The following is a 17,724-nucleotide window of genomic DNA, read 5'->3' as shown; positions in this document are numbered from 1 at the left end:
CTGCCCCAATGAGAAACTGGTCAATTCACTGCAGAGGCACCACCATGACTGAGGCTGGAGCACTTTTCCCTTTCCCCTGAGGCTGGGGAAAGTGGGATGTTCAGCCTGGAGAACAGACAGTTTTGGAGGCCCCTAGCTGCAGCCCCACAATACCTATGAGGAGATTATCAAGAAGACACAGACAAGCTCTTCATAGGGTTGTAAAGTGGGAGGAGAAGAGGCAATGGGCACAAGCTGAAACAAGGGAAGTTCAGGCTGGATGTAAGGAGAGACTTTTTCACCATGAGGACAATCAGGCAGGAAAACAGACTTCCCAGAGAGGTCATGCAGTCTCCATCCTTGGAAGTTTTAAAGACTAATATAAAGCTCTGAGAGACCTGGTCTGAGCTCACAGCTGAGCTTGCTTTGAACAAGAGGCTGAAGTAAAGACCTCCTGTGGTCCCTTCCAGACAGTGAGTCTATGATTAAGAATCAGTCTGGTTTTTAACAAATCCTGCCCATATCCCATTCCACATTATGGAAATCCACCCTGGTCTTTCTGGTGCAGACAGAAAATGTACACTGAGTTTGACCGATCAATAGTCAATACTGACAAATTTTACACAGCACGGCACATTAAGTCATTGAAGGATTAGGACTTAATTTTGAAGGGCAGCAGCTGTGTATGAATGCTTCCTTCATTTTCTCTTTCTGTGGGCCTGAGTCTCTAATCTCTTGTGCTATCTCTGTCAGAGCAGGGAATAGCCAGCAGAGCTGGCTTAAGCTGCCAGCTCGCAGGCAGCCTCCCTGCTCGCCTATCAGAGCCAGTCCCCTGCATTCGGTCTCTGCTCTGTTTGCTCCTGCTGTGTCATTCTGTCCTTCCCTTCTCGTTTGGTCTTCCCATCCCTCTTCCCTCGGTGACAGGATTACAGCACCAGTGTCCTGTTGCTGGCGTGCTCTTGTCTGAGCTTTCTGCCTGACTTTTTTTCTCCACTCACCTCTTCTTTTTGCTCCGGTAAGTCTGATGAACGGCTTCCTTGCTGTCACTGTGTGGTGGCTTGGCGCAAGGGCTTTAGTCTAAGTGTTTCCCTTTGGGACTTTCAGCCCACGTTTTCTAGGAATAGCCTGAAAAGCCTGGGCACTAGGAAATGTGTGAGGAAAACAGGCGAGTACCTAAGGCTGTTGGTAAAAGTAAGAAAAGCTTCTCTAAAGAGTGATCAAAAATTTTAAGCTGGCTTTGGTAGAGCTTGCTTTTAAGTGAGACTAGGGGCCACGGCTGGTTTGCTACAACAGTCAGTGGTCAAGACTCAGGTGCTGCGTGAGAGGTGAGGCAGTGGACTTCAGAAAGTCTCTGAGTCTGGTTCTTTCCATGCTTGTATGAAAACCTACTGTGAAGCCTCCTCACTTTTGTTCAGTTTTGTGCTAGAAAATTGTGCGTAAATCATAAAGCTATTCAAATGTAGCATGTAGTTGATAAAGCTGATTTTGTCATCGCTTTCTGAAGTAATACATAGGACACTGTCTAAGCTATAAGAAGGTGATTGTATTTTTCTGGAGGGCAATTGGAGCTACAGTAGTGTGGCCCATTCCAGAGTTTAATGTATGCTGCTTTGAGGTGTTAATAAAGTTCATTCTGGTGTCCTGTAGAGGTAAAAATTCAGATTTTATCAGCTTATGCTAGCTCATGTGAGTATATGGAATGTGTCGTTTTAGAGAAGTATGTCTATGTATGTGAATTTTGAGCACAAAGTGCTAAATATCATTACCCATTTTAGAAGTGCTTAAAATAACTCTTGGCTGCAGAGCAGGTGCCATGTGTCCTTCTGCTAGATACATGGGGAGGCAAGAGCTAAATATAGACCTGTTTGTAAACCCTCTAGAAGTTCAAACTGCAAGAAGGGAAGGAGAAAGCAAATCCCTTGAGAAGGAAGGGGAAGCGCTCTGTTTAAAAAAAGATAAACAAAACTCTGAGACAGTATGCAAGACAGTCTGCAAGAGAAGCTAAGAAGACAACATTTAATTTGTGCTTTGCTCATGCCAGGACGGTGCCTCGGCAGCAGTGTCTGCTCCAGCGGCGTGAGAGGTGGCTGGTGCAGCCCGGCATGGGGGATGGTTCTCCCAGCAGCAGAGGGATGGCTTTTGCTCCTCTGCTAAATCAGGCACTGGCTCTTTCCCATTGACCTTTTACTTTAGAAGTACTAGCTGATTTCAAAGCACAGCGAAAGCAAATTGTGGCATAAATGTGAAATGTTAAGGGATACGGTCGGAGACAGACAAACTCAGCACATTACCAGACTGATCTTAGCGGCACTCTAGTAAGAAACCACATCCCTAAGAACCTCATCTAAATGCCTTTTAAACACCTCCAGGGTTACCTTGGGGTGCGTCTGTGGCTGTGCTGTGTGCTCAGCCCAGCTTTGTGCCTTTGGGGACAACCACAGACTGCTGCTTTCCCAAGAATCAGTCTCACTGTGGGACAGCAGGCATGGCCACGAGTCCTCCTACAGAAAGACATCAGCCTGAGACCAGTGTTTGTTACCTCCCACCTGAGACCGGGGGTCACCTGTGCCCCAAGCGGCTCCATTGGTCTCCTGGGTTATCCCAAGCATTTAACAGAGGAAGGAAGAGAATGGAGAAGAGGGTCTCTCACAGTGGGGAGGAAGCAGCACCCTCTGGCTCTTAGTGTTTCCAACTGGAGGAGAGGAACCACAGAGTTATAGAATAATTTTGGTTGGAAAAGAGCCTCAAGATCATAGAGTCCAACTTTTACTAAACCATGTTCCTAAGAACCTCATCAACTTGTCTTTTGAACACCTTCAGGGATGGTGACTCAACCGCTTCCCTGAGCGGGGAGGACAAGAGTGATTATCTATAGGCAGCAACTACAAATGTTTGGGATCAAGTTTCCATTCAAAAACACCAGGGCCATGAAAGGGCTATGGAACAGGTCCCAGATTTGGAAGGGCAGAAGGAAAAAAATAAACAAGATCCAACACTCAGACTCAGTCAGATCCTCCAGTCAGTCCTCCCTTTCGCCATAAAATAGGATATGGCCCTGTTGGAAATTCTGGTGCCTGGAGGCAATGGTAACGGTGGTAGGAGTCACAAATGTCAAAAGGTGGATTGCCTAAAATCGGGCAAACCAAGGAACCAAGGTATTTATCTTCTGGGCACCTAATTTTTAGGCATTACTGTATCTAAGATAGCACATAATGTAAACACTTTGGGTCTTGCTGATATTGGCACTGTAAGACTTTTGTGGCCCGATAAGGAAGAATTCCTGATGTATATCAAGGTTAAACAAGCTGGAGCATGCGGAGGACTGGGGCCAGCTGCAGTAAAATTTCCCAGCATCAAAGGCTGTAAAAGGAGGCTGTTCTCAGCAGCACTCTGTGACGCTGGGGAAGCTGTTACACAAAACAAGGTGTAGAAGTCTTAACAGGTGCCGTGTTTGTGCTGAAAGTGGTTAGCAGATCCATGGTTCAGCCTGAAGGACAACAGAATAAAACATTAAAATATTTATTTGTATGTGTAAATATGATCCCCAGTATGATCCATCAGGTGGCTACCCTAGGGTTAAAGATTTTTGCTGGGTATTTCTGTGGTTCCTGCATGCTCAGGCTGGTGGACTGAACCTCAGCAGATGTGAATTGCCATGGTTTCAGAGACTGATTGTTACTAACCCCTTTCTAGCTACGTTAGGGAAGATTTCCTGTGCGGCCAGTGTTTATACATCTTGTGTCCTTGTGTCCTTGATTCTAAACATCCAGTTTATCTTTCATTCACCTGTGTTTTTCCTAATTACTTAGAAACACTGTGCATAAATCAATCACCGCTGATGATTTAAAGCCTACTGTGTTTGCAGACATGCTTTGTGATTTACGTAGGAGGAAACCTTTAGCAAAATGGAGCTGCTCCATGAGGGATGCAGTTGGGAGTCAGGAGGCAGACAACGGAGAGAGTCAGGGTGCAATGAGAACCGTGTCAGCTTGTGCCTTCTTACAAAGAGAGTAGGTAGTCAGAAGAGAAATTCATATTTGGAGGTGGAGCATTTAGCAATCCTGTTTTCCCTCTGTGATGCACATGTTACAAAAATAGCTAGTTTAAATCAGGGATGTACTTTGTGAGACTTTTGTTCTGTCTAGACAAAAGCTGGTGAACCTGGGATTTCTGGCTGATTGATTGCCAATTGTCAGTTAATTCAAATTAATGAATACAATTGTAAACACTAGTCTGACCATGTCAGAGATAAACACATATTTTGTGGAGCTTCTAGCTTAGCATTTACAATAATCTAACTGACCTTGAATTAATTGGCAGTCAATTATCTCTAGTTAAAACAAGATCACAAACTGTAGTCTAACATTCATGCTATCTGGAATTATTTACCTAAATTGCACATGTAGGGTCTAATATTTTGATGTAAATTAAACTCAATATGAAATAAAATCAGACAGATATAATTTTACAATCACTTTGCAGTGATATAATGACCATGCCACATACAGGAAGGAAAGAATGGGGTGTGTCTGTCTGACAGGGTCTATGGGACCAGGTCCAGCTGCCTTCCCAAGCTGTTCCCACTGGCAAGTTGTACCTGTGGGTGGACTGCAGGCGCAGGGATTTGTAGCTAACAGTTTTCAAGCACATCCTAAACCTCACTCAAATCTTTCAATTATAGGTTCACAATTAAATGCTTGAGAGATTATAAACTATAATATTTGACTATCTTATAAAATAGCTAGACAATCAAATATTGAAAATGTTGCCTAAGTGATGGCTGTCACTGCACTTCCAAACATCACTTTGACTGGGGAAAGTTTAATAACAAACACTGAGTCATGTATGACAATAAATTACATCTTTCTTATCATATGCTGCCTTTGGCCAAGTTAGTTTATGATTTTGAAAGCTGTAGAAATTTAGACACCATAGAAGATAAAGGTTACAGGCAACTGAGCAGAGAACAAAGTGCTTCTCAGTTAGCTCCATGTTTTCAAAGCAAGTTGTTTTTCAGAAAATAAGAGTCACTTCAGATGCTAGAACAGAACTGAGAAAGCAATCTTTTTCCTCTCTTTGTTCCCCATTGATACCATTGTAAATCGTGTCATTAAAAGGAGGAACAAAAATCAGCCTGAAAAAAAGAAAGAAAGAACTCATTGGCTATAAAGAGTATGGAGCATGTAGTTAAGCAGAAGTGGGGGCTGGTTCCAGGCTGACACCCAGCTGTGCATCCAGCACCTCTGTGCTACCTCGTGAGGGCAATGCAGTGGTGGCAGCAGCTCTGCTGGCACTCTGAGAAGGCAGGAGTTTTCTCTACACTGAGGTTTCCAGCCACATGCAGTCAGAGATGCTATTTCTACTGGTACACACCTGCAGAGGCTGGTGTGGATGCTCTTGCTGACAACCTCATTGCCAGGTCCCGGGTAAGCCAGAGCAGCCTCCAGAGGAACACAGATACTGGGGGCTTTGGATTCACCTGGCTGAGTGTAGTTGCCCAAAGCGGTGGGAAAACAAAATCTTCTCTTTGCAAATTTGGAACAGATTATCTGAAATTTCCCCAGAAAACACCATGGACCATGGTACTTCTGGTCAGTTTTACTTCATTGTGATTTATTCCAGTTTTTGTACTTTGTTAAACAAGCTGTCAGCAGCATGCAGCAAATACAAGAGAAGAGCAGTTTATAGCTGTTTATCTTATTCTTTGCCATTATTGTGACAGTGCCAAGCCAGGCCATTTGTAGATCAAGCACCATGCTGGGCTCTCTAAGAGCATAGTGCAGTATTCAGTGCACCAGATTAATTTAAAATATTCATTTTTCATGATTATTGACTTAAGATGTGCTGGCAGGAGAGAAATAGGAAATGAAACTGATGCAGCTCTGAAGTAAAGCTGCCCACCTTGCTAGCCAGCATTTGCAGATAAACAGATCAAGAAAAGTAAACAAGTGGCAAATAGTATGTTCAGGGAGGGAAGTGATAGAAATGACTCAGGTGTCATTTTGTGTGTTATTGCTGGCAACAGGAATAAAAGGGTTTGATTTTTAAGTATTAGGTTTGGGCATATTTTTCCTCTTGGAAAGTAGATAATTTGCTTTTCTCCCTCAGGCAAATCACTTTGGTTGTTCATTTAAGTGTGACATATTCATCAAGCCAGAGCCAACCGATAAGGTGCCATACCAAATTCCGCACAAAATCACTCACATACTGGCTTAGTTTCGGGAGCAGTTATAAGACTAATTTTGCCTGCTTTTAAATTAATCCTCCATGTGTTTTCTGTCAGGTACTGCACCAAGCATGGAGAATGACCAGTCTCCCACCTTGCCCGGGCAGGACATCCAGGGGCAGAGTGGGGACAAAGCTGCCCCAGGCTCGCAGCCCCCTGCTCCAGCCCCCACAGAACAGCCAAGCACCTGGCCCGAAGGAGCCGTGTGTGACATCTCAGAGGAGCTGAGCCGGCAGTTGGAGGACATTATAAAAACTTACGGGTCTGCCGTGAGCCTGATGGAGAAGGAAAGCACCACTACGGGAACCAACAGGCCTGAGAAGGGAGAGCCAGGCAGCGTGGAGGATGCTGAGTGTGAGGATGCAAATGAGGAGGGTGAGAAAGAGAAACTGGCTCCTGGGGATGCTTCCAGAGCAAAGGAGCCCAGTGGCAGCAAAGAGCAAAAGCTGGAGAAGAAAATCCTGAAAGGACTAGGCAAGTACTTGCATACTTACCCAGCCCTTCTGTGGACAGAAATAAAACCTCCCTGCTCCTTGCTCTTTCCCATGTTAAGCCTCTGCAATGGATGATGGGGACCTCTAGTTATCACTGAAAATTATGGTGACTGTTACAACTTTTCTCTAACTGATAAGTATTTTCAACAATTACAAAATAGATACACATAGGCTGTATCAGATATTAGTTCTTTGAAAAAGACAAAAGCTTAGGATTGTATCACACAATTCTGATGTGCTATTGGGCCACTCAAACTAATTAGCCAAAGCTGTGAGTCTGACGGCACACTGCAGAAAGTTGCTACTTAGAGAAAAGAAAACCTGATCTCTCATTTGTGCCTCAGTAAATTTTTCTTCCCCTGCTTCCTCAGTTACAATTTCTCAGTAGTCCTAACAGTGCTAATGGTGCTATTATGTGGTGTGGGAATTTGCAGAACAAATTCACTAACATGCCCAGGTTATTTTTCATCTAGCGGACCTCCAGACTCATGATGGACTATGTGAAATAAGGCAATGTGCTCTTTCTCTCTAAGCACAGTGCTTAGAGAGCTTCTCGGCCATGGCAGTGCTCTGTTAGCTGAGCCAGAAAGAAGTCAGCAAGTTTTTGCGAAGGTTGTCCTTTCTGCTGGGCAGCCACTAGAGAGCAATGTAGTTACATCCCAATCTAATAAGCATGTAATTTATTTCCCTTCCCACTTTAAACTCCCGCCGATCTTCAAGCTTCACCTTTATGTGAGAACCAGAACACAGCCGTAGATCAACACTATAGAAAAAATCACTGCAGGACGTTCTGACAGGCAGGGGACTAAGCGTAGAACAGTGCAGGGCTTTTTTTCCAAGTGCCTTGAATATCCAGGAGAAAGCTCCCCCTTTTCTATTGCCCTGGCTTAGATGCAGTTATTGGTACCTCTCCAAGATCAGTGAAAGTACCAAAGCACGGCTCTGCAGTTGCACTTTCAACAGTTTTCACTCCAGGATTTGATTTTAGCTCTTGAGAACTTATTTATATTGTTACTGTAGAGACAATTTAGTGTGAAATAGTGGACTTTCTCCACAGGCAGTACTTCTGGACTGCATTAGGCTTAAAGTAGAAAAAGTCCAGCCTAAAGCAGAAAGCAAATTTGCTCTCACAAACTCAGGAAAGAGAAGCATTTGGAAAAGCACAGCCAAGCCCCTGGCACCACAGCCATCCTTATCTGCAGGTACACCAGGGATATTTTGTATTTGATGAACAAGTGGTATTCAAGCTCCAGCTCATACTCAGGGCTGAAATGAATACCAAGAGGTATCAGAAGGGAAGCAATATATAAATGGCTACGCAGTGAATTAGCTATGCATGCCCAGATAGTTATTAAACTGTGAAAGCATTGTCTCTGGTATTCATTCTCTCTTTACCAAGTCAGAGAACTGATTTACATCAGGATCATGTAGCCCAGACCTGGCTGGCAGTACCCGCCACTCTCTGATTTTTCCATCTGCACTATAGTCCCTTTACCTGACTTAATCTTCCTTCTGTCTTGCATGGCTTGAGCAGTGCAGGAGCTGATTACACCAGCTTTGATCAGTTTTTGCCTGCTAAGAGATCTGGCTTTTGAGCCTCTGGAGTCAAAATGTGCCATATATGTGATCCTGTGACATTACAAAAACAATACATTAAAATTAGGCTAAACAGAAAAAAGGCTTTTGCTAGAAGACAGCACATTACTGAGGGCTGAAATAGAAGAAAATTCAAGCACGTTTGTTCTTGTGAGGAGAAGAAACTAACATGAATTCAAAGAAAAAATTGTTTTGTCCCAAAATGCCTCATTTCTCCCTGAGTTTTTACAGATTCATGCATCAGACAACCAATTTCGTAACAGTACACCAGTTACAAACTACCTCTACCATCAAATCTCTGCTTCTTTTTTTTTTTTTCAAGGAAAGGAAGGCACCCTACTGATGCAAAGCTTGAACAAGCTGAATACTCCAGAGGAGAAGCTGGATCTGTTATTTAAGAAGTATGCTGAGCTGGTTAGTACAACATTGGTTCTCTTCTGTGCAAACTGTCTATACAGTAAGATATAAAAACCATATGCCATGCAGCATGGTCAAAGTTCATGTAGTAGTAGCATCTGTCCTGCTAAGTGAATCCCAAAATAGTTGTCTGGGTTAAATAACCAGTTAGAGATGAGAAGGAGAGAAAAAGTGAGGAAAACAAGCTGGGCTCTTGCCTTTGTCTTCTGCAAGGAGTTTTGCATACCTCCATATGCAGGTATTGCTTTAAATTACATATGAGTGATTTAATAATAATTTTAAAAAATAGTGCAGGGCTTAGTTTAAAAGTTAGGAAGCAGACAACCAGGAACTAGAGACCTTAGGCTAATGGTAAGAGAAACCACAGCTTAGTGAAATGAAGAATCAAAGCCCCTGCCACCATAATGTCACCCCTGTAACAATGCCAGCAACCTCTGTTCTTTCCACACTTAAGAAAGGTTATTTTCAGATCAAGTGATTTTTTCTAATAAGTCATTACAGGGTTCTGTGGCCATAAGCTGTGAAAATCTTCCAAATGAAAGGGCTGCAGCATTTTACTTTTTGTGAAGTGCTAAAAGATTTGCCAAGCAGAACAATGACTTTGTAATTGGTTTTATGTGCAGATGCATCCATGTCTCATCATAATGTGAAGTTCAGCTTTCTCTTTTTTCATGTAAAATCCTCTGATTTCATAAATTTGGCTCGGGCTGATGATGGTTTAGCTTGTGCTTAAAGAGACTTCACACCCACAGATTAACTGAAATAGGTCATCTTCTTCCTCTATAATATACTCTCCAATGCATTCAAGCATCATTGGAGCAACTGTATAAAACAGGGGCAATATTGCAAATAGCCCATGCAGGAGAAAGGTGCTAAGACAAAAAAATACTGAACATTTGTTTTTGACATCCTGTGTAATGTACATCACTGTGTAATGTAATCAGTTAATAAATACAACTGCAAGCTTATTGTAAAAAGCCTTATACTGCTCACTCAGCACAGCTGAGGGGTGTAGTGTGATCCTTGTGGGTCCCTTCCAACTCAGGACTTTCTATCATTCTAATAACTTATCAGCAGTCAGGTGTAGTAATTATGACTATCTCTGCTCCCTCTTGTCCATCCCCATCACACACTTTAGGTCACTTTTTGCTTTTGCTAAGTTATTTTCCAGCCTTCAGCTCTCCGGCCTGGTGAACCACCACGTAGTGAGGCAAACCCTTGTTGCTGCTCAGGGGAAGGTGCAGCCATGTGCCAGGCTGAGCTGGGTGCTGGCAATGGCTTCAGCTGCATTAAATAGTGCTGCTGCTGCCACCTGTGCCCAGCTGTGACCCCACACAGCATCAGCACTTCCCCACAGCCACCCAGCTATGTGCTATTTAAGTATTTATGCATGTGCTATTTATGCACATGCCCTGGCACAGCCTATAGAAAAGAAAACACCAGAAAATGGAAGGCATCAGGGAAGAGCATGGGCTAGTGTGACGGATGCCATGACTGCAGGGACAGGAGAAGAGGACAGTTTAGCCATTTTGGCACAATCCATGCCACATTACTCGCCATTAGAGAATGTTTCATTCACTAATACTGGTGTAGGCAGAGTGTTAGTAAAGCAGACTCTGCTTTACTACAGCTTTTGCCTACAAACAGCTGTTGCAGAATTACTTGAGACTGGTTTATTTTCAGAGGTCCTGAGGGTCTCACAAGTGTTGAGCACAAGAAGTATACACAAATAAATTAGTATCGTTATTGTCTGCAGTGGGGTCAAGATAAAACTTTTTTTCCTAAATTGAGAGTTTCTCTCTCTAGGTCGGCCTTCCAAAATCAGGATTTCTTGTATTTGTAGTCAATTTTAGATAATATTTAATTAATTATTCATAAAAATGTAGCATTGGAGGCCCTTTTGTCATTCCAGTTTACCAGTAAATTCCCTTCTTCAGTGTAAGAATAAAACCATATCTTAGGCACTCCTGAGAACTTTGAAATATTAGTTTCTAGTGCAAGCCATTTTTTTTTGGGTGGGGGGAGGAGTGGAGAAAGAGAGAGCAAAAACTGCTTGGAAGATGTTTCATATCACGATTAAGACCTATTTTATTCTAAGCCAGCTATCTCAAGCACAGCTTGAGTGAATCATCTAAAATTTGGATAATAATTATCCGCTCAGCACAGGCTACACATGCAAAATGTGAAGCAAAACGAATCTTTTTTGTGTTTTTAAAAGGGAAGGAGAAAGGGCCAAAATCAAGCTTGTAAAGGAAAACAAATCTCAGCCTTAATTACGAAGAGGCTATTTTTTTTCCTACAATACTAGAAAAATTATTTTAGCTAGTGCAGCTTGATTAGATGCAAAAGTTCCTATTCTGATCTACTAGGGTAAAAACACACAATACACATGCCGTAAGTTGGGCATAAACTGTAAATATACACCAAGCTGATGACTGCATTGTTTTGTGGTGTGCCTGATTTGACTGATAGTACATAGAGCTCTGTACTGTAAGCATAAATTACAGAACATCTGCAGAAAACAGATCCTCAGGCAAAGAATGTGTAAAATGCAGTGACTGTTGACTGTCTTGTTTGAGCTGCACATCTTTTCCTGGCACTCACAGACTTTCCCAGTCATATTTGGGTTAATAATTAATACTAGTGGTACGTATTATTAGATAATGTAATCTTAATAGCAACTATCATTATTAAGGGTTACCCATTGCAGCTCATATGCTGCTGGTTTTCAACCAGAAAACATCTGGACTTCAGAAATATCTCACAATGTATGCCTGCCTGTAATGCAGCGAGGAGTGCGTCGTAATGGGAGACGAGATCTTTAAAAGCTTAAGAGGTGAAATGCTCTTTGACATATGTGTCATGGTGTTAATTTGCAGTGCAGGAATTCTTTTTTTCAGAGCAGCCGGTAATGGGCACGTGTCAGAAGAAATGACCAGTCTGTGCAGTGACTGCTCTTAGTAATTCTGTTGCTGACCTTCATCCCTCCTCCAAATACACCGTTATTCCTCCACAGCCCTCTGGGGAGGCAGGAGCCACCCACCCACAGCAACAGCAGGTTCCCAAGTGAATGTCAGGAACTGACTGTCCATATTTTCTGTGGTAGTTACGTGGAGCACAAAAGAGGTTTGATTCTCTGTAACCCACCCCTGTTGATGACAGGACCCCCAGAAACACAACTGACAGATTCTCCCATGTGCTCCTGGGAGCAAGAGGAGCCTGGCAAGAGGAGGTGCCTACAGATCATTTTGGGGGGACTCCTCTCTGAAGAGCATTCTCCTCCATCAGCAGCAAAACCCCCACACAGACGGCATCCCGGGTCTCCAGCACCTCTTTTGCTGTTGTTTTTTCCAGCAGGTTCCTGGGTAACTAGGAAGCTGCTGCTTTTTCAGGAAGCTGCAAAACAGATTGAGCAGCTATTGCTTTATTTCATGATCTGGAGAAATCTCACCATGTAAAGCACTGCTGGCTGCTCCAGTTCCTAATGTTGAAACAAAAATAAAAACCTCACACATGTCCTTCAGAGAAATTCAGCTCAAAGAAGGAAGGGCTGAAGCGATGTGAAAAGAGTGTTAAAAACTATGTTCAGCCACACTACAAGCACACTTGTGACTGTTGCAGGGAGCAGGCTTGAGACTTCCTCCAGGTTGCTTGCGCCTCTCCCATTAATGCTGATAAATAGAAAACATTTCCTAAGAGGTTAAGAAAGTGTGAAGACTTCCCCCAAATCAAAAGAACTAGTTTCCTCTTTTCTTCCTCTTTTTTTTTTTCATTTTAATCCCTGTTCCCTGCTCAGCTTGAAGAACATCGTGCCGAGCAGAAAAAGCTCAAGTACCTGCAGAAGAGGCAGGCCCAGATCACCAAGGAGAAGGACCAGCTGCAGAGCGAGCACAGCCGAGCCATCCTCGCCCGCAGCAAGCTCGAGAGCCTCTGCCGGGAGCTCCAGAGGCACAACAAAAACCTCAAGGTGAGTGGTGGCTTCATCAAGGTAGCCGACAGTCGGGAGGGAAGAAGATGCTGATGCATTCCCATCTTGCTCTAGTACCAAATCTAACAGACCTTTGCATCTGCATGTGCAATATATAACTTCATATACACTCTAGTCTTAGGCCTGTTTATACCAAGGCCCCTTTATTCCTCGTTTGGCTATATCAAAGCATTTTTGGACATTGAGTTTGCACACATTAGCTGTAAGCCCTCCTTGGATTAACAGGAAGCTTAGTGCAGATAAAACCAGTGGTGCTGACAGGCCAGGTCCGTGAGGCTGCAGATGTGCATGTATGGCCAGAATAACAGGAGCACCAGCCTTGCTCCAGGGGACTCACAGAAGGCTGGCGGGTGTTTTCATGCAGTTTCAGCACTTGGGCATTTCTGGGTGATCTGTGAGGGTTAGTCAATCAGGACATTTGCCTCAAGACATTGAACCTCAAGACAGGAAGAATGCCAACACTGTTTGTGGAAGTCATTTGGATTACAAGAATCAGTTCAAAAAGGAAATTTTCAGGAGTGTCAAAAGGCTGGGATCCATGTGGATGTCTGCCTACTGTTTGGTGCATCATGCCATGTAAATGGGAAATTTATAATATAATTATGCTTCTTAAGAATTTTTGTGTTCAAGAGCTGTATTTCTGTTGTGATCTTCCTTTTCCCTGAGTACATGTTAATGATGGTGATGTTATTATAATAGAAAAAGCCTCTCCTTTGATCTTTTCAAAATCCTTCTTTATGGGGATATAGTTATGTATAGAATTATACATATGAATTCTCAGTAGCAAGAATTTCACCTGATATAACCTCTGCTAACTGTAACAGATTTTCATTGATTTCCACCACCTCAGGAGCCGGTCTTCAAGGTCTATCACTGACTTTCATAGTATATTGGTAAGAATATAGCTGGGAGGGGAAACGGCCATGTACACACTCAAACTGTGCACATGTGCACATGGACAAAAGCAGTTTAACAGATAATTGAAAAATCTAGAAGCAAATCTCTGTGTGCTCAGTTATAGTAGCACGAAACTGGCAGTGTAAATAGTATTTGTGCCTGTCATTTGTAACAGACCTGAGCTACACCTCAGTATTGATCCACACTGATTTACCACGCTGTCTTTGGGCAAAATCTTTCAAAATAAATACAAGCTAATTTTAAAGTGATTTAAGAGTACAGTATATGGTGCTTTGCATAGACTTAAATGAGATTTCTCAAACAAACAAATTGTATCAGTGGAACAAATCAGTGGAAATGGTGGTATAGAGAAAAATAATTATATTTGGAACAGCTTTTGTTGAATTCTTCGTACAATTTCCCAGCTATGATATGCTTATTAATCTCTCTAATAGAGAGCATGATTTTTCCTTTCTCTTTGCATATAAATACTTCATTACGCATTTCATCTTCAAATTTAGCAAAGTCTCTTTCCAACGTCTTTCCACCTGTTGGGCTGTTTTACTTTGAGATTAGGTCCCCTAAATAAACCTATTAATTTCAGACTCAGTTCTGATTTTTATCCTGTACCCATGAAGGTAAGCCGGGAAAGGTATCTGAGCTGATCTTGTAGTAGGAACAAATGTTCACATTTCAGCCACATCTTTCCAATAATTTGGAGACCTTTTAAGAAATCCTGAATAATAGCTTTCCTCTGGTTCCTGTGCTTTCAGTGTAAAAACGACAAAGTTAAATAAAACAGTAAGACTAAACAACCTTGCAGAATGAATGAGGATTAAATTAATAAACAAAGGTGTTAAATATCTTTATGCAGTTTTGTCTCTCTAAGAATTTTAACATAATTCTTAGAATATTTGCCTTTAAGCTTTAGCTCCTGGACATATGTGAATCCCCAGAATCTCATGTGCTTATTTAAATGAATGCAAATTTCTTTCACTTATGACTGTACTGAGAGGGCCCAAAACGAGAGAATCAATTGAATGTTATTTTTAAAATCTCCTGCTTAAGTAATTTTTATTTTGGTTTTGGCAGGACAGAGAAGATGATTCATAATTTTTTAGCACTTGGAATTAGCACTTTTGATTATGTTCCAAAGCATGGAAATTAAAAACTGTAGGAGACTGTGTTGTTTCAATAGCACAGGAGAAACCTGTCCTGTCCAGATCATGAACCTCCTCTGACTTGCCACGTGGTACGTTATGCGCACATCACGTCATGTAAATGTCATCTTCACTCATCTGGTGTGTGGAATTCCCATTAAGCAGAGATCGGTACAGCCAAGTGGTGATGAATATGCAATAAGGAGCTGGGGTGAAATCCACAGAGCAGATCATCCTTGCAGTTACACTTCACAGCAGAAAGCAGATGTTTAATTCTCCCTCCAAGAAAAGCAGAATAAATGTACATGAAATAGCATAATGTGTTCCCACTGCAACAGAGAGCAGCTCTGCTCAGACCAACAGCATTTCTCTGCGTGGTGTTTGTGTTCTGCCAATTATCTGATAGTTTGGTGGCTACTTAGCATCTTGTAGTGACACGAACCTCTCAGGTCCCTTGTCTTTTCTGCTACTGTGCATTATGCAATGACTTTCATACAAATGTCACATAAACCAACAGCTTTGATTATGGGCTCAGCTCCAAGCTGGCTCAGACCATGATGCCTGAAAGAAAAGAATGCTTCATTGAAAATTAGGAGTCCCTGCTCATGTCATCTTGGCTGATAGGACTTCAGCAGACCAAAAGTCTTTTTGAGTTGTGCCAGAGAGGCATGAGAACCAGAGATGATCCTGCCCTTCTATTTGCAAATTATTTCACATTCCAGTGATAAATCCCAAACTACAGAATATCCTTATCTTAATTTTACAAGTTTTTATTCAATTCATTCTTGCATTTTTAGCAGTAAAACGTGAGAGTGATAGCAGTATTGCAAGAGAACACAAGAATATGTCTTTTATAGGGTAGATATGGAGCACAAAGATTAAGAAAGGGCAGAGGAAAGGGAACAATAGTTTATGGCTGGTCTTCCACAACTGGAAATCTAAAAAATAATTTACAGTGCTTTATTTTTCTCATTAAAATTGAATACTTAATTTAAAACATGGTTTGCATGCTATGATTTCACCATGATAATCCTGAAATGTCACCATCCTAAACACCTTGTGCTCTGCTCCCTTCAACCAAGCAAACCAGGAGCTTTGGACTCCACACAGCTATTTCATCTGTAACAATAGTAACACAAAATAGAAGTCTGTCTTCAGCCCTCCAATTTTGGAGGAAACTTAAGGATCTTGCTTTGTACTATGACGTTATGAAGGGGGGAGGACTAAGGAATCTACAGGCAAAAAGTACATTTTCTCAGATTATGGGAACGTACATAAGTGAAGAGTTGGGGCTGTAGCCATGTGATAATAAAATCTGGGTGATGCCAATGATTTGAAGTTTGCCAGACTATGCCTGCCCAGGTGAGATGGGTGAAGGGCAGCCATCCCCACAGCCCTGGAGCAGAGCTGGCAGGGACACAGGGCTCTGCTGGTGGCACCATGAGCATCCAGCCCCCACCCTGACTTTTACAGCTGGTAAAGGTTCAGGTTTAAAGCAGACACCTCCAAAGACCCTTCACTATTCACATGGTATTATCGGTAGCACCCAGAAGACTCTGAGGATGAAACTGTATTACCTGAGGGACAGAGCACTGAGACACAGAGGGGTTGTTCCTTGGCACAGGGAAGAGGTGATGCCTGCAGGTCTCTGCACAGTGCCCAGGCTACACAGCCGCCTTTCTGCTCAGCCGGCTCCTCACATCCACACCCACCTTTAATCTGTAGCTGGGATCTCAAGGATTTAACAAATCATTGCTATTTCACGAAGGACTCTGAGGAGCTCTCTGGGACACAACTCATCTCCCCTTTTCTTCAAATATTTTTTTTCTCTGAAGGAGAAGAGGTCAAGAGAAATACTTTGCCCTGCAACTATATGCTTCCTGGCTCAGTGTCTTTAACCATGAATCTTTGTATTGTTTCTGTGCTCTGTATAATTATTCTACCTCAGAAGAGAGGATGAGCAGGAAATAAGATCCTGAATAACACTTGCCTTTTTTTTTTTTTTTTAACATTTGCATGATTGCTATTCTCAGGATGTCTCATTTCACCTTGTGACAGAACTGCTCAGTGTGATAAACACACAATCCACCAGGTTTTTGTTTTATATTCCATTGGATTTATTACTCCAGAGAGCTTTAAATCACAGCAGTGACATGTTATAACACCATTTGGTCCACTGAAACAACAAAGTATTTTTGAGGAAGGATGTTTTGAAGCCATAGAAATATGATTCCAGACATGCAATTTCAATTTCTCACTCTGACTTCTTGAAGTGAAAACACTTGGTCATTCTCCTCCCTGCTCAGGGCTGCACCTATACAATGGAGAACTAAGAGCAGCTTTTTAAAGAGTGTATTAGATGTAAAATGGAGATCTGACTTGACCAAAACTATTAATATCTAGGAATTCAAGTGAAATTTGGCAAAGTTTTGAACAAAAGTAGAAAGGATGACATTGTTTGTAAACATCCCCTTTCAAAAGAAAATTAAATGTTTCATTTTGGCAATGTAGCATTTTTAAGTCTACTTTGGAACAGCATTTCTTTTCCACTATTGTACTAAAAAGAGTTAAACAAAAAGTAACTACAAACAGAACAAAGCTTGATTTCTGACCAAGCAAAATTTTTCAGGCTAACTCAAAATCATCCTCACAAATTAAAAAAAAATAATAATAATTAGAGAGCTTCATTTTCATCTTGCTGCAGATTTTTTGCATGTCAAATTTCCAAGTCAGGTGCTGAACCAGCCCTCCCCCCTGACATTTGCCCAGCTCTGTCTGAAATTCTTTCTTCCTCTTAAGAGTGAGAGTCCTGGGCTCACACGTGGTTTTATTCTGTTTGTGAGTGCACACACGTGTTCTCGTGTAAACTGCAGAACACTGTAGGGCTTCGTGGTGATTTCTGTGCATTGAGGTATTATTAGCACTAATAGCTCCAATACTTTCCTCCCATCATCCAAGGAGTTGTCA

General features: G+C 42.1%; 1 protein-coding gene across 1 annotated transcript in view; it reads left to right on the top strand.

The window, feature by feature from the left end:
- Nucleotides 1-778: 778 nt before the first annotated feature.
- TXLNB (taxilin beta) overlaps nt 779-17,724 on the top strand; it is a 36,672-nt gene continuing 19,726 nt past the window's right edge. Inside the window, exons 1-4 of the mRNA XM_005507689.3 lie at nt 779-994; nt 6,263-6,679; nt 8,618-8,709; nt 12,509-12,679. Coding sequence (XP_005507746.1) covers nt 6,277-6,679; nt 8,618-8,709; nt 12,509-12,679 — 666 coding nt within the window. The 5' untranslated portion in view covers nt 779-994; nt 6,263-6,276. The remainder of the gene's footprint in view (nt 995-6,262; nt 6,680-8,617; nt 8,710-12,508; nt 12,680-17,724) is intronic.

The sequence above is a fragment of the Columba livia genome, chromosome 3 (assembly GCF_036013475.1).
Source record: "Columba livia isolate bColLiv1 breed racing homer chromosome 3, bColLiv1.pat.W.v2, whole genome shotgun sequence".
Taxonomy (NCBI): domain Eukaryota; kingdom Metazoa; phylum Chordata; class Aves; order Columbiformes; family Columbidae; genus Columba; species Columba livia.
The sequence above is the reverse complement of the archived record's forward strand: the minus strand, read 5'-3'. Positions and strand labels throughout refer to the sequence as shown.